General features: G+C 38.4%; 1 protein-coding gene across 1 annotated transcript; it reads left to right on the forward strand.

Moving 5' to 3' along the window:
* The first annotated feature begins 682 nt into the window (after positions 1 to 682).
* On the forward strand, positions 683 to 20,149 carry cdc42ep3 (CDC42 effector protein (Rho GTPase binding) 3). Its single transcript, XM_033980245.2, has 2 exons — positions 683 to 845; positions 17,690 to 20,149. The coding sequence occupies exon 2, from the start codon at positions 17,882 to 17,884 to the stop codon at positions 18,878 to 18,880; it is 999 nt and encodes a 332-aa protein (XP_033836136.1). The 5' UTR covers positions 683 to 845; positions 17,690 to 17,881; the 3' UTR covers positions 18,881 to 20,149.
* The last annotated feature ends 1,849 nt before the right edge of the window (positions 20,150 to 21,998 follow it).

Consider the following 21,998-nt stretch of genomic DNA (forward strand, 5'->3'; position numbering starts at 1 on the left):
AGAACAAAACCAGGACTGGACCAGGTCTAAACCATGTGAGATTAAATCAGGTCCCAACCAGATCTTAATTAGATCCAAACCAGGACTACTTCCTGTATAAACCAAGTCTAAATCAGGTCTAAACCAGGTCTTAACTAGGTCTAAATCACAACCAAAATAGATCATGCTCACACTTTTGATTCAGTCCAGATGTAGATTTGGTTTAGTCCTGTTCTAGCCTTGGTTTAGTCCAAGTCTTGATGTGATGGGCAAATGTTGAGTACAGTAAACCAGGTCTAAATCAGGACTGAAATAGGCCAAAGCCAGGTCTAAACCAGGACTAAAACATGTCTAAATCAGCAACATGGTGTACCTACAGGTCTACCAGGTCTAAACCAGGTCTATGCCAGGACTAAACCAGGACTAAACCAGATCTATACTGGGTCTAAACCAGGACTAAAACAGATTTAAATTGGATCTAAAACAGGTCTAACACCGGACTAAACCAGGATTAAACTAAAAGTATAAATGAGAACCACATTTTGCGAAACTCTGAACAAAACCAAAGCTTTAAAAAATGTGTGTAAGCAAAAGACAGGCATTCACAGGTGCTACAGAAAGGCAGTTTTAGCGGAGAGAGAGAGAAAACAGAGGGGGCCGGATCTAGGAAGCAAGGAAAGGAGGGAGGAGACTGCGGATAGAAGGAGGAGGAGGAGAGGAGGAGAGGAAAGAGGAGCTCATTCTAAAACAGCTGTCCGGCAGACGCACCCAAGAAGCCGTGTCAACACAGAGAAGCATTCACACACCAGGAGAGAACCACCAGACTACTGCTGCTACTGCAACACTGGGATAGCACGTGTTTGGAGGTAAGATTTTACACATTTTAAAGAGTGTGGGTGGAATTTTGCAAGGAATAATGGTTGCTAGGCTGACTGTGGAATTGGCAATGTAGATTAATTGTATGGAAGGGTTCAGAATGTTGAAATGAAATGGAAAAAATGTGGTTTAGGGGTAAGATTTTAGACATTTTAAAGGGTGTAGGGGGAATTTTGCAAGGGGTAATTGTTGCTAGGATGCCTGCAGGATTGGCAATGGGTAATTTGTATGGTAAGTATGCAGAATCAGACTGGAGTAGCTGGGATTTAGATGTATTATTTTGGACCTTTTAAGAATATATTTTGAATTTTGATGGAGAAAAAAATATTGCAAGACTACATTGAAGTGTATCGATTAATTATAAGGTAGAATTGTGTATATTGCGTAGATAACGGGGTATTTCAAGGTGACAGATTCCACATATGCCATTTTGTGTATGAATAATGATCATTAAAGTTTATTGGACTAGCAACACTGGAATTGGCCATACAAGAGATGTGTTTTTATTATGGTGCACTGAGGTTCATTATACAGTTTAAGACAAAAATTTGAGTATTGATAGGGAAAAATGTACTTGGATAACAGTGCAACGCAATAGACAGAAATGGCTGTACAAAAGATACGGTTGTGCTGTGGCGCATTGTGACTGGATAGCTGGGTCAGTTGATGAGTAGGAGTGAAATATTTGTCATTTTTAACTGGAAATGTGCAAAGGAGGAAGGACATAATGACACATCTGAAGATAGAGGTTTCAAAGCAGTTGTTGGTGTGGTAAAAGCAGGTTGTCGCTGGCTTGTCTGGTCTCATAGAAGTGTCTCATTCTTGGACTGAAATGCTCTCTGCAGTGAGAAATGTCAGAGCAGACAGGAATACCAATAGAGGGATGGTAAAAAAAGCTTTGTGGCAACAGACTGGTAGAGTGTAAGTTATAAATATATATGAATCACATACTGGGGATTTAAGATTCCTAGAAAAACAACACATAAATAAGGGAATATTTGATGCAATAGCACAGTATACAACACTTGGATATGGTACATTTTAGTCAATGCATAACTAAAAACGTGCATTCATATTGTATAGACATTACTTTCTTTCAAGCACTTTCCATTTTAATGTTGTAAAGTTGTTATGTGAACGGACTAAGGACTAATCAAGGTCTAAATTGGCTTTAAAACAAGTCTAAATCCGGACTAAACCATATCAAAACCAGAACTAAACTAGGGCAAAACTAAATCTAAATCAGGACTAAACCAGGTCTAAAGTTGCATTACCTGCACGGGTTCGGTCTTGGTTTGCTCGAATGTGGATTTGGTTTGGTCCTGCTGGTTTAATCCTAGTCTATTCCAGGTTTAGTTTGTGATTAAGTCCCAATTTCGATTGTACAAAGGTTGGACAAGCATAAAATAGGATCAAAATAACTTCATCTTATCTCTACAGTTTATTTGCATTTAAGGACATGTGAGGAGGGCATGCTTGTATCGTTCTGTCAGTGTAGTTTAAATTAGCGGGTTTGTTGCTAGCTTCTTCCTTCCATAAAAGCGAACTAATTTTAGCCAGAATGTCTTGAAGATGTGTCATAGTATGTGAGGAGTACAAGTGACTCTACATTTAACCAGAACCCAACCTGCTGATGAAACCTCCCTCCAGTCTGAGTGAAACATGTAAGTGGATAGTGTCATTTGCATATGTAATGTTGTCATATTTAGCTGTATATAGCTCAAACAAAATATTTGAAAGCTTGATATTATATGATTAAATTAACAATTATGTAGAAATGCACCGTGATTCCAAAAATACATGCAAAAGGATTGAGAATAAGGAGACAATGCGCGACCAACATTAGCCAAAAAGTCAAATGTAAAACAAAATTACTAATCGAATACTTGGATTTTGTAGAAGAAACAAGAATAACAAGAAAAAAAGCCATTTATTTTAGTTTCTGTTGTTGTTGAGCTCATAAAATGCTACGCTCGATTCCTTCTCTGCACCAACTTGTCCATGGGTTTCGAAGTGATGAAACATTAGCACTGTTGCCATAGCAATTACAAAACAAAATTTTTGGTATTTTGAATGGTGAAAACTGCGCAAAATGTAGTCTGTAAACAGGAAGCTGAAACTCATAAATATGTCCTAATTTTTGATTACTATGCTCATATTTTAGTTAACTTTTTCTGACGAGTGCTCTAAAGACTTGTTCTGTTGTTCTATAGCGTGAAGCAATGGAATTTTAACGACGCTGATTGTCCCTGCGCCAATTAGTTTAATGATAGCTCTGTGTCTTTTTGTCAGATTTAAGCCGCTCCGCTGATCAGAACTGTTTTGTAGTGTAAAGCATTTTAAAGTGTTGAAGTGTGCGTGAAACATCAGTCTCACATGTGCAGTTTGGAGCCTTCAGAGTGAGCAGACATCTGATATCCTTGATGACTCTACTTTTTTTTGGCCTGGCTGCGTGCTTCTGACAACATGAAAGCTAAAACTAAACGCGGCTATCGTCAGTAAGTGGAAGCACCATTTTGGAGACAGATTATACTCATGTACTTTTTTTTTTTTTTTTTATAAACGGCAGCTTTCTTACGCTATTGTCTCCTATCAAAAACATTGCGCTCGTTTAATTCACACAAAATGGTCTATGTGGGAGATCTGCTCACTGCTTGTCTCCATAAAGAAGTTATTGCTGTTTCTATAATGTTCCACAGTCTGGCTTTAAACTCTTCCATAGAAACAAATTGCTGACGCCACAAATTATAGGTCAGATCTAAAGAGAGACAAGCCCGCTCACAGAAAGAATGCATGTGTCTGAAGGTATTTCGCAATAACAAAACACCTGTAATTGAATAAAAGCAACTAGGTAACTTTAATGTTATGACATGGAACATTTCAGGCAAAATCAGTCACCAAAAAGGTACATGTTCAAGGCGACAAGCAGGTGACACAACCAGGCCAAGTTACATGTCAGATCTGTAGATGTAGGCAAACCCACTCAACATAAATACCTTTGATAAATAAATAAATAAATAAAAATCCACAAAACAATAGCATCTCCATGGAAATAAGCTGGTAAAAAGTTACACAGTGCTCCTTTAAAACTCTTTTTGCACAGCTGACCATGCATTTTGGTGGTATGGAGGGCAGCCAGAGCAGAAAAGACATGATGAAGACTCCATCTTGCAGTTACCTGTAGTTCTGCTCAGGTTAATGCCAAACTGCAAAACATTCCAAACAAAGCAATAGCACCTCCATGAAAACAAGCTAGCCAAAAAGTTACACAGTGCTTCTTTAAAATGCTTCTTACACAGCTGGCCATGAATTTGGGTGGTACAGAGGGCAGCCAGAGGAGAAAAGACATGACTACAGACTCCACCCTGCAGTTCCCTGTAGTTCTGCTCTGGCCACAATGCCCCAAATGCATGGTTTTGTCCCTCTAATTGAGGCTCTTTATGTAACAAACAGCTTGGGCTGCGCGCAGGCGACCATTAGCTTGTGTGGTATGTGCACTAGCTTTTTATAACAACCTCAAAAGAGAGGGTCTTTGGGCTATTTCGGGACAGTCAAGGCCAGGGCTGCACCAAAAGATCTAGAAACCTGCTCCCATCCATGACTCAAGTGGATTTTTAGGAGGATTCTAGATACTTATAATCATGTTATTCAGTGTATGTTTTGGAATATATGACAAGCTATACTATGCTAGTTTTGTCAGTTATTTGAATATTTTGACTGTATATATGTAACGATCAACTTTTTGGAGTTTTATAACAGGTTATAATATTATTCCCACATTACATCTTTTAATGAACACACAACAGGGGCATACAAAACAATACACTGCAACTTCACAAACCTGACGTGATGTGCAGTCGTTTCATTAGTGGGATGCTCATAGTCATTGTGCTATCATCAAACACTTGGCTTAGTCTGGAGAGCAAAGGGAGAGGGAGCTCAGAGTGTCAAAAATGAAAATGAAACTTATTAAACATGCTAATATGTTGTTTTCAGCAAATACATCAGGGTGTAATATCTCCTCTTTAAGGATCCAAGTCTTCAAATAACAGATGAGTTATTACGTTAGGAGCAGCTCGGTCTAAATATATACTGCCTCATCTCGTGTTTTGCTCATTACATGATTCAGTTAATTGCACTAAATTATAGATTATCATTACTTGAAATGCTGCTGTCTGGTTTTCAGTCTCCAGCCAACTTCTTTTATATGTGAATTCAACTTTACCATTGGAAAAGACACATTCTCATAGCATATGGCTTGAAACTGATTGTTGTGGTGAGAACAAAGTTTATGGTCAAAGGAAGGAAGTGGTGTGGCTTTATTTTGAAACGCTCGGACCACTTAAATTAGAAAGTCGACTGACAATAGATTTGTATAGGTTTGTAGGCTAGTACTGAGCTGACTGCTTTGGAAAACATTTTATTCTGTTAATTTTTGTTCTCTTGAAAAATAATGCCTTTTTGTTCAGATTTAAAATGATCAAAACCTTTACTTCTTTATGAAAATGGCTTTCATAGGGATGTTTAAAGGTGCTGTGCCTGATTTTACAGTCTTAAAAACACATTTTGAAGTTATTCCTCACTTATACCTTAAACATACCAAGTGTCCCAGTTAATCACCACAATGACTTTCTGAGCACTTTTCATTCTCAGAGATTAGAGCAAAGTTTTGCCTTTGCATGCTAACACACTTCCTGATTATTAGACACTAAAATGCGGCCTAATTAGATGCAGGCAGCACACAGTGGATATATTTTGACCTCAAAAGAGAAAGACAAATCAAAGCTTTTATTTAGGAGTTTAAATATGTTTTTTTTGTTTTCTAGTTCTCAAATGTATCTTTTTCTCTCTCTATAACGTTCATAATTTGCACAAACAGCTATCACATATGGCCCGATGCACTTGCAACATGAGGCGGTCTGTACCATAACATTGTGGGTTGAAATATGTGACGTGACTACATTTTGACTGGTTTTGACAGAGATTTGGTTGTTTCTCAGTGTAACCACAGGAGTCTATAGATGAGTTGCACATGGAGCACGTAAGATTTTACTGGAATAGTTTGGAAACAGTTGGTCAAATGAAAAGTAGTTTAGTTTAGTCAATATTTAAATACTGAGGTATGTATGTTGAATGCTAAACTTGCTAAACTTAAAGGTGCACTTACAACCTTTCTGGTAGGGGTCCAGCTCCAGCTAGGCTCCATAGAGATGTTAAAAGTCCTACTCAGGCGACCACAGTAAGCTTATAAGTGGGTTAAACGTGAAACACATATGGTAGAGTTTATGAGACTAGTTTGGTAACACTTGGCCAGTCTAAGTAACCTGTGATACGTTGAATATTTTGCTTAATTTAAATGTGCTATTTGTAACTTTTCTCCTACGGCTAGTCCCCATGGAGACATTATGATACCAGGAATGTTCCACAGTATAGTGTTCAACCTATCTATGGTTTTATTCCATTATAAGTGTTTTTACTGCTCAGAAATGCCATAAAAAGATGCATTCTTATTGCGAGCGGGCTTGAATCTCCACAGTTCTTACCTGTAACTTCAACTAGTGATGTCACCTGCTTGTCTCCATGGTTTTATATAAATTGAATCCCATACTACGGAACATTCTAAGCAAAGCAATAACATCCTCATGTTACACAGTGTTCCTTATAAGATAGAAAAAAACTGAAAAACAACATGGAAAACAATGCAGCACAAGGTTTGTTATATACTGTCGAAATAAAACTGTTTTAGCAAAAAGTCTTTGAACTTCCTAACTTTAAAGTGATAGTATGCAACATTCTGAAGATGTAAAGTCAATAACATGGAAATAGAAAGTTGAAACCATACTTTGGAATATTTCCCATGGATATAGATATGTTTTATGTCAACATTTCAATGGAAACAAGCAGGAAGAGCCCCTCCTCCAGACCAAATAAGAGTCAGGTTTGTGGAGATGCAAGCCTTCTCAGAGTAAGGGTACATGTTTTTCTATGTTCAATACAACAAACACATTCATAATGAAAAAAATATGCTTTTATTTTAGCAAAAAAGTTAAATACTATGGCTTTAATACATTTTGTGTCAACATTCTTTTGCCAGTATTTCAAATGCAATGATTATTTCCCATTCTGTTCTCAAAAACATGTCCAAGCCTTACATAGCCAGGCCATTGCATATTTGAAACGCTTATACAGTTCCTATGGGGAGGCATTGGACCTATGCATTTGCCACATAGCACAGTAATTCCATCACGCGAGACGAATATTTAGTGCTTTCTATTTTCACCAGAGCAGTGGAAGTCATGCTGCGGTCATACAGAGCAGCTGCTGGCGCTTACATTTCTCTGTACACTATAGCTCATGCATCTTCCCTCTGCTCCCTTTGTTTAGACTACTGTAAGTTTAAGATCGCTCTGACCCACTTCGCTTGCACGTGACAGAGGAGGCAGCCCAGAAATACTCAGATGGATCAGACTTTAATTGCTAGATAGCGGCGCTACATTTATCAGCGCTAACACTTTGGCTCTCGTGGCTAAAAGCGGCTCGAGCGGCATTCAGAGCAGAGCCTGACCCATGACACAGTGAAGTATGTAGAAGAGACTTCAGTGTTTTTAAGGTTATTCATGGGAATGCAAAGGAAAACTGGATGTCAAATGTTGGACAGTTTAGAATGTTGAACTGCAAATTGAATCCTTAAAGCAATATGTCACTTTCTGTCGGTCACCTGTGTGATTCCTTGGAAATAGAAAATTAAAACCATACTTCGGGACATTCTCCACAGAGACAGATAAGTTTTACGTCATACTGTGGAAGGAACAACATTTCAATGGAAACCAGCAGGAGAAGATGCAAGCCCGCTCAGAGTAAGGATGTATGTTTTACAGTGTAATAAAAAAATAAATATGATGGGCAGTTTTAGAGAGAAATCATATTCTTTTTAGAACATTCACATTTCTACAAAATTTACAAGATGTTTTAGATGTTATTTCTTTGCCTGGAATGCTTCACATTAAACTTATCTAACTTGCATTTATCCATTTATTCATTGCTTAAAAATACATTGAAAAATGCATCTGACCTGTTACTTGCCCTGGTGGCGTCACATGCTTTTCTCCAAGGAGATATGTTTAATGCCATACTGGAGAACATTCCAGTTGTATTTTGGTCCATGTTGTTCTAAACATTTCTTTATTTACTAAGCTACTAACACCTTTTATTGACTATTGTACTGTTTAGGGCTGAATGAAGTCTTCTGTCTGTCTTAGGTCTATGTCTCTCTGTCTGTTGATCTAGATTACAGGTTTTTGGGGCAAAATTGATTTTTGAGATTTTAGCCGTGTTATTACCTCAAAAACATACCTGGAGTTTTGCATGTTATAAGTTTTGCAAGTAATCCTTTATTATGAGCTTTGGAGATGTGACAGATTCATAATACTCTGTTCTGCCTTGTGATATCATAAACCAGTAGTTTTCAGTTTAACAGCTCCTTTTACCTTTTGTTTTGGGGAGACTGGAAATTCCAGGGCTGAAATTATGAAAAATGATATGGAGTTTAAAAACACAGTGGAGCACTTCCTGTATTATCACATGACATCACAAGATGGAACAGAGTGTTTTCTGTTTGCTTTGTGTGTTCTGAAGATTTGTGTGTGAAAGAAACAAAACAAAACTAAGAGTATGTTTTTGATGAGGAAAATAGCATAATATGGGCCTTTTAAGGTTTATATTTTAAAATAAGTAACTTAAAATTATTATTAAAAAACAACAATACATTCCAGAGAATTATTGTCTTCGGGCATAATTATTCACCAAATCTGTGCAAAAATATCTGATAAACCTACTATATAAGGGCAAAAGAGCTGACTATGGTTTGTTGATCTCTTTCAGTCTTGATATTTCCTGCACGTTTTACATGTCAGTAAACATGACAGCGGCAGAAAGCAGCTGTGGTCAGGTTTACAGTGTCCCCCACATCTCCACTGGCTTCTCACTCAGACGCTCTTAAAATAAGACGCTACCCAATCCCTCACTTCCCCTGGGCTGAAACACAACCCAGTCTGCAGATAGACAGGGCCTAAACAACACGTGCTGCAATCATTTCTGGACCCTCTCCAAAAGTGGCACGACGACATATCCCACAATGCACCTGTTCATTCTAATACTGGCTCAAGTAGATTCAGTGGGTTAGCGGGGCAGCGGGGTATAGCTTTTCAGGTCATGCAATTATAGGCTATTATAATTGATGTTATTAACTTCTGTTGCAGTTTAAGCTTTGTAAACTTCACAGGGGATTGACTTTGCATGTTTTAATCCAGGCTTTCTTTTATTAGGTTAGATTAATTGAGAGTTAAAATCGTCTATGCTAAATATGACTTCTGAGCCCGGGATGGGTAACCTTAGAGGATTCATTAGCTTAAATATAGCGTAACACACAACCGCTTTGCAACTGGGTACATTTGCCTGGACAGTAGAAATCAGATAACTAGAATAATCTGATAACCCAATATCTAAGAGAAATTTGATTATAAAAACATCTGGTGACATGTGTTAGTTAATCAATTGATCTGTAGGGCAACCATTGGAAGACAAAGGATGGGTTTTAAATTAACTTCTCATTTTTTCACCCTTTTTAGATATGTTTTCCTTGTCAAAACCTGCACAGGTGTGAATAAGCAGAAAGAAATCAGATTATGTAGAGCATTTGCCCATTGATCCAAAGGTTTGTGGTTCCATTTTCGCTCTCGACATAAACATCATTGGGAGAGCGGTCAGAGCCACAGGTTGGCGGTGTGATTCCAGCTCCTACAGATGAATGCTGTTGTTGTGTCCTTGGGCAAGACACATACGTCTGTGTACACTGCTGTATGAATGTGTGTGTGTTTGTGAATGGTTGAGTGGTTCCTTGATGTAAAGCGCCTTAGCTACCTTGAAGGTGGAAAAGCGCTGTATAAAAAGATACATAAAAAGATGATATTGCACAATTCAAACCCCTTGTATTCATAAATATAACAGTGGATTCCTGTCATGTTTCTTTATTACAGGAAAGTTCCAGTGTACTGTGTGTTTAGACTTTGACTGTCAAAGTGGGCGAGTTTTGACCTTGTGTAGGAAGCGCAGATGTCCCACTGTTGAGAGCCAAACTATTTCAACAAGCGCAACGGCCATTTTGGATCCTATTTTAGGTTTTACTAATTCAAGCTTTTTATAGTTTGAGATCATTTTAATTCCGATAAGAATGCGGGTGAAGTACGTTGCCCAAGGACACAATGGCAAAGTCAGAAGTTGGAATGCTTGTAGTGTATGAAACTAAAGTTGTTGAAAAATCTATTTTGTAACTTATGCAGTGTTTTTAAAATATACAGTATTTTTTTAACTCAATGTGATGTTAAAGTGTGCCCAAGAACATTTAAAGGTCATTTAAAATTCTAATAAAAGCAGGAATCAAACCAAAAACCTAAGAAAAAAAGTGCTCTAAAGGCTTTAACTTTAACTTCATTTTGTTTATACATAATGCATATTGGTGCATAAAAATGGGTGAAATGAATCTAAACACCAACCTCTTAATTAACAGAGAAATGTCTCCATCTAAATTGTGTTATTTTGTCATGACGGCAAAGCTAACCTCTAGTATGCAAACAGCGCACATCCTGATCATAAGTAACACACTTATTAAATACAGGCAGGCAACACACAGTGGACTTATTTTGACCTCAAGAGCGGCTTATACAACATATCTGTACTGGGGTAAGACAAACTTTGCTGAAATACATGGGAAAATGGCCTTTTCTTACATAACACATATTTCAAAACACTGAACCTTGTTTTGTACATTTTTCCTCCAGCGTAGTAAGATTTTCCTGGGCTCTATTCCACATGTTCTGCAGGTTTCAAAGGATATAATGTTGATTTTTGTCATACTTACAGCTTTCCAGTGTTGCTCTATATCCCATTGTGTACCTTAATCTTGATCCACGCACTTTTCCTTTTCAAAACATTACCGTAAAAGTAGAATTTAATATCGTAACATTATTTTTCTTCCTCAAACCGCAAAAAACGTAGAAAATCCCACAAAATTCCACCGTATCTGAAAGCTAAACATGATTATATAAGATTTCATTTTGAACGTTAACACATTACATTAGCCTCTTGTGGTTTGTCAATTTTCCCCCTAGAGTATTCCATGGTTTAGATTTGAGCTATCATCTGGTTTAAATGCATAGCTGGGATTTTTGAAGCCATTGGGGACTTCAAGCCAGACGGATGTTCCATGAAGCTTATCCAATAATCAATAGTTGTGTAAGTTAGATTGGAAGCTAAGCCGTGACCTCTGTGTGCCCATATGGAAGACGTAACATGTTTTGGGCATATATCTTTGTGGTCTGTAGAGGGAGAACAGGGTTTGGGCTGTGATTTCTGGTTCATTCGTTATGGTTTATAAGTTTGATTTTGCAGTGCGGTCAGATTCACCCCAAGGTCATGAAATATCGAGGAACACAGTAAGGAGAAAGAGGAGAGAGAGAGAATACTAACACATATATATATTTTTATACCTATAAGTATTACAGCTTTTCCTGAATATAGTTTTCTAAGTCAATTCTAGGTTCTAGGGGCGATAGTAGCTCGGTTGGTGGTTCGAATCCTGCTAATAAATGATAAATGGTGTTGTTGTGTCCGTGGACAAGACACATAACCCATCTCGCCCCTAGTGTCTGCGTACACTGGTGTATGAATGTGTGTGTGAATGGGTGAGTTGTTCCTTGATCTAAAGCGTTTTGAGTGACTTGAAGATGGAAAGTCGTATCTAAAAATGTGACCGTTTACCATTTAACTCAAATTTGAACGTGATTTGAGTAGTGAATACAAATCCCCAATCGACTATGTCAAAAGACTTCTAGGCATCAAGGGATATTGCAGATGCGGGGTTAGTGCTATTTTTGTTCATCCAAATATGTAACAGTTATAGTCTGTTAAAAGATTCTTGGTAGTTTCAAAGCAACACATGTAACTCTCTGAAGTTGGCACATCAACTGCATGATTCCATGGAAAGTTAAAACCATATTTTGTTTACCAAACATTCCCCATGGAGATAGACCATACCATTTTATTCATCTAAAATGTCAACTTTCTTTTTTGGATTTTTGAGTGGACCATCCTAAACAAAATACCCATTCTGTTGCCTAAAACCAAAGTAAGTCAGATACTCGTGCCCTCACCTAAATGTAAAAAGCTGTACTATTAAATTTTTCTAGTGAGAGTCTGCGATTTGTTTATCTCCATGGGGATGTTATTGCTTTGCGTGGAATCTTACACACAATATTGAACTCCACGTATCCTGCATTTCTTTCATAACTGTGTTTTTTTTTTTTTATTGTTGAAGAAAACACTTTGAAAAACATTCATTCTTAGTTGAAGTAGTTTACAGATTTCAGTAGAACAGCACAAAAGTTCCACAGTACACCTTTAAAGTTTAACCCCATCTGGAAAACACATGTATTTGTATAATAGCAATACCAAACTTTACAATCCCTGCACACCAAACAGAACAGCAGCTCTCTTTCCTTTCACTGTGTCAATACAAGAGCAAACAGTCTCATTCAAACACATGGAGCACATACAAAACCACTATGTGAGACTGGGCCCTACTGAGCGCATGCAAACTCCCTCAAACAGCAGCGGAACTGGTCCATTCACTTCCATTCAGTCCACATGGTCAGAATCAACACTGTGTCACGGCTGTATATCCCCCCCCATACAGACAGGAGACAGGTTTATATGGGCTCTCATGCATCTGCTCACGGCAAAGTGAAAGCACATTCTACGAGGACCACCCTTACCAAGAACGAGGGGTATACTCAAAATATATGTTAAAGTCACAGTCAAAAGTGAAGCGTTTTTGACAGGAAATAGCTATTTTTTTAGTCCACACTACTTGCCTCCATGAAGATGTTATTGCTTTACCAAAAATGTTCCACGGTAAGACATCAGACATCTGTATTCAAACAAACTGATCAATAACCTGCTTGTCTCCAGGTGAGTTAAAAGTTTAATGTCATACTGTGAATTATTTTAGACAATGTTGACTCATCTCCATGGAAACAAGCAGGTGACATACACATAGTCAAAGAAGTTACATTTACAGTTGCTTGCCAATGCTTATTTAGGTTAATTTATCCCCATTTTGCAAATCTTGAGCAGGCATTATTAGATTTTACATATGTCAATTCAGTTACATTTAATTCAAGAATATTTTTTATATTTTTTGATTTATGCTTGCCAATGGATTGTATCATATTGGGGTTTAAATCTGTCAAATTCACATTGCAATTATACATACAGTAAAACAACACTGCAGGTTTGTAAAGGTGCAAGCTCACAGAAAGGTTGCATTTTTTTATTTTTTTTGTCCAAAAAAAGGTAGAAAAACATGCAGTACAATACAGTTTTTTCCATAGGTGAACAACACACAGTCTCTCCTTTGTGGCCAGTGCTTGTACATACCTCCAGTCAGTCTATAAAAAATGGAGGTTAATGTACGTGGAAGCAGTCCAAGTGTGGTTCCTCTTCATGCTCTCCTCTCATCTCTCTCCTCCTCTTCCTTTCCTCTTGCTCTCCCTTGTCTCCTCTCCTCCGCTTTCTCTCCTCTGCCTCCTCTCCTCTTCTACCTCTATCCCCTCTTCTCTTCCTTCTCTCCTCTCCTCCTCATCCTCTTCTCTCTGTGTGGCTCCCTGCTAATGTACCTCTGCATAAACACAACCTACTTTAACTGACCTCGATCAGGTCTTCTGGAATTTCAACTGTTTTTCACTCAACGTTTTATTTTCTGAATTCTTGGACCGCCTGTGCACGATGTTCTACAGGACACTCAGCCCTGACAGTGAATTCAAAAGTAAATATGTCCATAAATGGGCATAGTCTTGTCTCCGTGGTGACCCTCCCCCCTCGCTCCCCCAAATCACTTCACCTTGTTTGTAATGGTTATAATAAGAGTCTATTAGGAAGCTGTAGCTAAGTAGTTTTCATTCAAACAGAATTGTAATATTGCTGTAATATGTCTAATTGAAGGCTTGAAGACGCTACACCTGATTTTTACTGTCTTAAAAACGTTTAAAATGGTTTGAAGTGGTCCAAAGTTATTCCTCATTTACCTTACGCATTCTGAGCATCCTAATCTTTCACTACAATGAGTTTAGAGGTGCTTCTCACAACTCTCAGAGACCAGAGAGGATTTTTTCTGGGTAAAGCTAACAACAACTAGCATGCTAATGTGTACTTCCTGATTATCAGACAATAAAACGCTTTATAATTAAATGCAGACAGCACGCAGCAGACTTATTCTGACCTCAAGAGCTGGTTATACAATATATCTGTAGTGGGGTAAGACGAATTTTGCATGGGAAAAAAAAAAATGGGTGCATTGCCTTTAAGAAATCATGACCAAACATTTAAAATAGGATTACATTCATGCATGCTGCTGGCAATAAATTTATCTGAAAAAATGAGGGATCAAACCTGACATAAAATACACAATTAGCATGGTAACATATTTAATCGTTTTATCATATTTAGTGTTGCAAATGCAATTGGAGCTTCAAAGTAAATTATATCTTGGACATTGCAAGTCAGCAGAGCAAGACCCCTAGAAATAGAAGTACAGTGCTTTTGGATAACATTTGAGTAAAGTTTTCTGCGCCTTTTATGGTTGAATTATCTATATACATGTAAGATATAGCTAACCCAATGTTACTAATATAACAAGAAGGCCTAGAGCATTTGCATTTACAAGTTACCAAAAGTGAGAAGTTTGTTTTTCATGTCTTCAGACACAAATGCACAGCCTGTCATGGTTACAGTCAGAGTATACATTTGATATGAAAGTCTAAGCTGTAATAAAAATCAAAATAATTGGATTAATACAAAAAAATGGCAAACGTTTGATTCAAATTGACAGCTGCTCCGGCTCACTATCCTGTCACTATTTAATAATGTTATGTCAAACCAACTTCCAAAACACATCTGTAGCTAACCTAATTAGCTAACCTAATTTAAATGAAGGGGTTTTATGGTGAGATGCCATAGAGTCGTATTCACCATAAGAGGACATGGACAGTGCTCAGAGGATGAGTCACCTGATAGAACTGCAGACAAGAACCAGGGAGAAGTGATTTCCTCTAACAAGCCACCCACGGGCAGACACACACTTTATATAACGCATTTACAGCAGCCTACAAAAACAAGAAATACTGATAAATGTAATCTAATACGAATCACTGGGACTTGATTTGTAATTGTATTTCCTGTTGTCTGCGTTTTAATATTATTGGTGGCCTGTTTGGGCCTTAAGGCGGTATACACCCCGGACTAACACGTTATACTTTTTTGCACTACTATAACTAAATCAGTGGGCTTTACATTAACTCGGTGGCTAACTAAATGCAGAATTATGTGAATAGTTGTCTTATTTCTTTGTCCTAAACTAGGATCATCCTCTGGAACATCCTTTGAAATGAACAACAAAATAAAACAAACCTATCGACTTCAGCCTGGCGTATGCAGTCAGCCACCTTTATGTAAGAGCCTTCGGAACTAAACCAGGACAGGACAGAGTAAAAGTAGAACTAAAGCTGTTCTAAATTACAGCTCTACTTACCCTAAAGGTCATATTGTTGGAATTTTGAGTCTTTTGTTTTAAATATTTGGCCTAAAATGCTCTATGTCCCTGTGAGCTTTAAGATGCGCTTGCTTTTAATCTTCACAATCCCTCTAAGCTCCTTTCCTTCATTTATTCCCCTCTTTCCTTGTGGTATGATGCATGTTTAAGCAGTAGCCTGGTCCTCTCTTCCTCTCCCTCACTCCTCTCTCTCCCACTCTCCCTCCTCTCTCTGGTATGGTTGATGCATGCCTCTGCAGTACCCTGTTCATCTCTCTCTTCTCTCCCTCCCTCCTCTCTCTGGTATGGTTGATGCATGCCTCTGCAGTAGCCCGGTCCAGGCCTGATCCCTCTGAAGTCCCTGGTTCAGAGCCGATCCACAGCTGGTGGATATTAACACACACACACATACACATGGTCTCGTGTGCAAACGTGTTTAGAGCAGCACAAACAGACAAGCTTCCAAATCCTGCAGGACTGAAGGACCTGAATATGCAATTGAAGATTTTACGCATCAGAAGCTAGCACTCATCTCACAGCGAGAGGGTTCTGGGTTTGCATGTTCTCCTTGTGCCTGGGGACTTTGGTATCCCACATAAACCCAGAATATGAACAATAGCTAGCTGAGATAGTCCTGACCAACACTAGCTAATAGACAAGATCTGGAGATGGGTCCTTAAGCCATGTTCCTGACTAAAATTTCCCTACGGGGACCATCAAATGTACCTTAACCTTAGTAATAAATGCTGTTTTCTCCTTTAAATGTAACTTCTTGGGGGACTAGCAAGGTAGTTTCACTGTAACACACACTGACATATTTATGCAGCAGCCTACACTTTTAAGTACATATATATAAATACATACAGACAAATTTTACATTTTTTGCCCATATCTTGTGCTTTTGTGTGGTCCATGAGTTGTTCTGGTTCCAGTGCTGATTGATGTTCAGTTTATGTCTATTCTTCATCAAGCTGTGACTATAATTATTCACTTTTTGTTTGTTTGTTGCTTTTATATCTTTGAAAAGCTTTGAAATGCAACAGTAATAGAAATATTTGCAGACTCCATATGAATATAATACAATCTACATGCACAACTGCCTCTTTGTCCTCTCCCGCCCTTTGCCCCTCCCACTTTTCCGCCTGTGTTGCCTGGATTGACATAAACAGTTAGAAACAATCGCAATCCTGCAGTCATTCAACTTACTGGTGTGAATGAGTAGTTTATGTGTCTGCTAAATCGTACCGAAGTGCAAATATTGGTTGCTAAGTGCTGCAGTACATAACAATATATCAACGAGGACATGTTTTGTAAAGAAAAACATCTGCATCATATGTGACAATGTAATCAAGATTTGTGAGGGGAAATATGTAGACATGTGGTGGTAAAGAAGAGGAGATAGAGAGGCTGAGGAGGCTGGTGGTTCAGCCAATCCTCTCAGTAAAAGCATGTGGTTTGGAGCAGATGGAAGACTTTGGTGGAGGAAATGTAGCTATTCTTTGTCTTTAAGGTGCACGATGTAACTTTTCTGGTGGAGAACTGCTTTTCTCAATGGACAAGCCTTAAATGTTCCACAGTATGGCATTGTACCTAACTATATCCATGTAGACTTGACCTTGGCACAAGCAGGTCAAGTTATAGTTCACAATTAAAATGAATGTTTGTCACGGTATTTTAAACATAAAATCGCCTGGAATTGAATAAATGCAAAATAGGTAAGTGTAATGTCATACTGTGGGACATTACAGACAAAGAAAAAACATTTCCATGGACATAAGCAGGTGGTGGACAGTCTACCGGAAAAGTTACATAGTGCTCCTTTAAATGACACTAAATATAAATCTGTTTTGTTTATGTTTATGAAATTAAGAATGAAAACCACATTATTTATTTATTAATTTATTAGCACTGGCTCGAAAATGGTGATCAATCAATACGAGGAAACAGTAGTTAAAATTGCATAAAATATGTTCTTTCAAAAATGTTCAGTAATTCAAAGGCTATTTTTTAATCCAAGTAATATTTATATTTTTGTATTATTTTTCATGGTTTTATATTGCAACATATTGACAAAGCCATCTCCTTATGTGTGAATTTTGCTCACTGACCATGACAATAAAACACTTTCTGAATGTGATTTCTAAATGACTAAGCTATAATCTCAAAACTAACCAACACTTTCCTTTTTTCCAGGGGGACTGACCGATTGACCAGACCAGTTGCCACTTGAGGTCCTATTTCAAGATCAATGTCCTTGTAGACGCCATCACTTCTGGGGCTTTCATTGAGAATGTAACTCAACCTTATCCCTGGAGGAAAGGTCATAGCTGATTCTACACTTCATATTGTCCTGTCCATAGTATCTGATCTCTATCCAATACAACCATGCCTGCAAAAGCTCCCATCTACCTTAAACCAGCCCCCAACAAGAAAGGCAAGAAATGCAGACTTCGGGATATACTGTCACCAGATATGATTAGTCCTCCACTTGGGGATTTCCGCCACACCATCCATATTGGAAGAGGAGGAGAGCGGGACACTTTCGGAGACATATCTTTTCTCCAAGGGAACTACGAGCTGCTACCTGGGAAAGAAATCCAATATGGCGTCCAGGGTGAATACACAAGAGCAAACAGCACCGGCGACGCTTCATATGTCGAGACCCCATCGCCAGTTCTGAAAAACGCCATTTCTCTACCAACTATCGGTGGTTGCCAAGCGCTTTCTCTACCAATGATATCTTCGCATGTGTATTCGATGCCGCCAGAGCCATTGGAAGATATATTGGGTCCACCGATTAAGCCAGATCACGTTGACGAAGTTGAGATTCTGCAAATGGATGCGCTGTTGCGTTCTATGGAAGTCTTCGGGAGCGAGCCTTCATCGCCCAATACAGAGATGCTTTCCAAACCGGATGTTTTGCTTGATTTGTTGGAGAAAAAACACAAATCTAAATCTAAGGCTAAATCGACCAAATCAAGCAGAAGTGATAAGCTGTCATCCTTTGGCAGCTACAAGACAAGTGGAAGTCTAAACAGCGATGCTAGCAGCGATAGCTACGAGAGCATTAAAGATGATTACAAACCCAAAATCTACAACGAAAACGGGAATTGCAACGGATTTGGACCCTTTGGGAATGACTTTACCTTCAAGGAGGAGCTTCCAAAGTGTAACAGAGATTGGGTGGACCGGGACAGTGGGGTTGACGAGGGTCGCATGTGTGATTTTGATTTCGAGTTTGCCAAAGAAAAAAGCTCCTCACAGGAGTCACTCAGTCAAATTACGGGTTCACTCCTGTCTCTGGAACTGGATTTGGGGCCCTCCATTTTGGATGACGTGTTAAATATTATGGACAAGCCGACAGCAGTGAAGAGCAGGCCTTAAACTGCAATTGGATCTCGAGAGGAGAAAGGGAAAGTGCAAAAGAACAAGGACAGAAAGACTCAAGCAATCAAAATGGTGTCTGGATTCATCATTGAGCTATACACTGCAAAAAAAAAAAATGTCTACAAAAGTTAAATGGCTTGATTTTGTTAAATATTTATCTGATTTTGTGTATTTTGACAACTGTAGATTAAACTATTAGACCAAAGATATATGACCAATTGAAAGATTTTGACCCATCTGTTTTTTTGGGTTTTTTTTACTTTTTATTATAATTATGTAAAACTTAAAGTGAAAAATTGAACTAAGAATGTCTTTTATTTTATTAGAATAGCCAAAAAATATATTTCAAACCTTGTTAGAAATATAAAATAATATAGGTAGAGTAAGTTAGTAAGTCATTAAGTTATCAAAACTACGCAATTTAAGTTTAATATTACAAATTCAAGTCTTTTTACCTTATTGTCATTGTACTTTTTTGCAGTGTAGCCAAAAGGGCAGAAAGACTCACAAATCAATCAAAATGATGTCTGGATATATCATTGAGCTAAATGAGACTGCTTGGACTATGTTAGCTTCTACATGTGTTAGCCATGCTAGCGGCTTATTTAAACTAAAATGCATGTGCTTTTTGAGTTAAAGCTAAAACCACAGCCATCGTGCCTTTGACTGACTGTAAAAATGCTAGACTTGTTATCGTGTTCACAGTATATACAAGGTAACTTAAAGGGCCTGTACCTGATTTTTCCATATATTTGAGCAAAAGTTGTCTTGCCCCAGTAAAGATATATTGTATAAATAATAAAGAGGTCAAAATAGGTCTGCTGTATACTGTCTGCATAATTATAAAGCGTTTTCTAATCAGAAAATCAGGAAATCACTGTTAGCATGCTAGTTGTTATTAGCGTTAGGCTGCTGGAGGTAAAACACCACTTTGGCCTCTGAAAGTTGTAAAAAGTGCTTTTAAACTTATCACTGTAAATAATTAGGATGCTCAAAATGCATAAAGTGGCGAGGAATAACTTCAGACCATGACAGACCGTCTAAAACCTGTAAAAATCAGGTACAGCACCTTTATATTAGAGGTTGTTTTGCTTTTTTACACAAAGTTGATTTTTCATAGTGCATTTTGTGACTTTAAGTGTGGTTTATTAACTAAGCACTTTTTTGTTGGTCACAGCAGGATTCATTGCCACATTTTAAAGAGCGTAACACTATGCATTCATGTGTTGTGAAAACTGTAACACCAAAATAAAATTGTTTTGTTCAAACCAGACTGATTTCTTGGGGATTGGTGGGGGAAATTCTTAAAGGTTCCATGTTATTAGCTTGTTTCACAAAATTGGCTCTTTTAGCCATATTAATGTTAATAATAATGTTGTTACCTACTCAAAAACATACTTGACGTTGTGTCTTGTTTCATTCACACATGTTTAAGTGACCTTTTATCTACATCTCCAAAGCTCAAAATGTTTTCAAGTCAACAGCTACCATTTACCTTTTGTTTAGTAGAGGTTGGAAATTCCAGGGCAGAAATGACCCAAATTATTCTAGTGAAGGTGTATGGAGATTAAAACACAGTGGCGCACTTCCTGTATCACCACATGACATCACAATGTGGAACAGAATGTTTTCCGTTTTAGAGAGCTCAGCCTAAATAGGCAGGGTTTGTGTGTTAAACATAAAACAGCTCCAGGTATGTTTTTGATGAGGAAACAACATCATAACAGACTATAGTATAGTGTAATATGGGCCCTTTAAGGGCAGGTTACTGGGAGAGAGGAGATAGCTACACATGGCTGTTCCATGCGTTTGCACCCAGAGGAATGCACTACATTGAAAAGGTTGATCTATTCTGGAAACGAGAGGAATGAGATGGAATGAGAGAAGCATTCCTGCTGCGCCAGCCAGAGACCGAGTGTGTCAGCACCATGACAAGCACCTCCCCAGTGAAGGAGTCATCACCAGCAGCACCACCACCTCCCCCAGCTAGAATTTCAGCAGTACCTAATGCAGTGAAAGATTCAGTAGCACCACCAGCTCCACCTTCCCCAGAGAACGAGTCAGTTGCACCACCACCTCTCCCAACAAAAAAATCATCTACAATGTCACTTCCCCCAGGGCCCTCGTCATAGGCACTGGATCTGTCTGTGACTGCTCCAGGAGAGGGTTCAGACCCAGCAGCAGCCCAACACTTCCCCTGTCCACAGACCAGCCCTGGGTCCCCTTTGTTACATCTACTTCCTCTAGAGCAGGGGTCACCAACCCTGTGCCCGCGGGCGCCCTGTCGCCCCCAGGCCCCACATGAGTCGCCCGCAGACCGGTTCTAAAAATAGCACAACTCACTAATAAGCTGCATCTAAAATTTAATTTTATTCTGTTGTTATATTTTTTTTATCACCCTTGTGTTTATATAGATTTAAAAGTGGCAATATCTTAAACATATGTTCATTATACGTGAAGTTTAGATAAGTTAAGGTGAACTTTGACCTACTCACTTCAAAGGTCAGTATTGCGCGTGACAAAACCAATGCTCCGCTCTCGAGCGATGTGAGGATGCGCTGAATGCAGTTTCTTACTCCAAAACATGGTAGAAAATAAAGAGATCACTTTCACAACGATTTAAGACTGTAAAAGAAACCTGCGCGTATCTCATCTGTGGAGCGACTGTGGTGACGGCAAAGCGGCACAATGTGGAGGGACACTTCACTACATCTCACAAAACTCCACACTAACTACCCACGGGGACGCGCACTCCCCACGGGGACGCGCACTATGGGCAGAACAAGCCCAGAGCTAAACGCAGCTTTGGGTAAACAACAGGCTTTAAAAATATGTAAGCTTATTTTTCTTTAACATTACATAATTGATAACTTTATGAAACATGGTGCAATGTCTATTATTTATATTTTGTTAAAAAGGTTTGTCAATGGATAGTGAAAATGGGACACTTTTCCTGAGATGTAGTGATGTAAGTGTCATCTGGAAATTTAACAATTACTAAGATTAGTAAAGTTAAAGTGCTGAATACTGATATGTTTCCCTCCTTGCTCATTGTTGATAATTATTTTGAGAAATCATTAATGTGATCAGTGTCTTGCAACATGATCAGTGTGTT

This window comes from Periophthalmus magnuspinnatus, chromosome 15 (genome assembly GCF_009829125.3).
Source record: "Periophthalmus magnuspinnatus isolate fPerMag1 chromosome 15, fPerMag1.2.pri, whole genome shotgun sequence".
Lineage (NCBI taxonomy): Eukaryota > Metazoa > Chordata > Actinopteri > Gobiiformes > Gobiidae > Periophthalmus > Periophthalmus magnuspinnatus.

Bases quoted from the DNA above. Each gene is read 5' to 3' on its own strand.
- cdc42ep3 (XM_033980245.2), top strand. From the start codon at position 17,882: ATGCCTGCAAAAGCTCCCATCTACCTTAAACCAGCCCCCAACAAGAAA.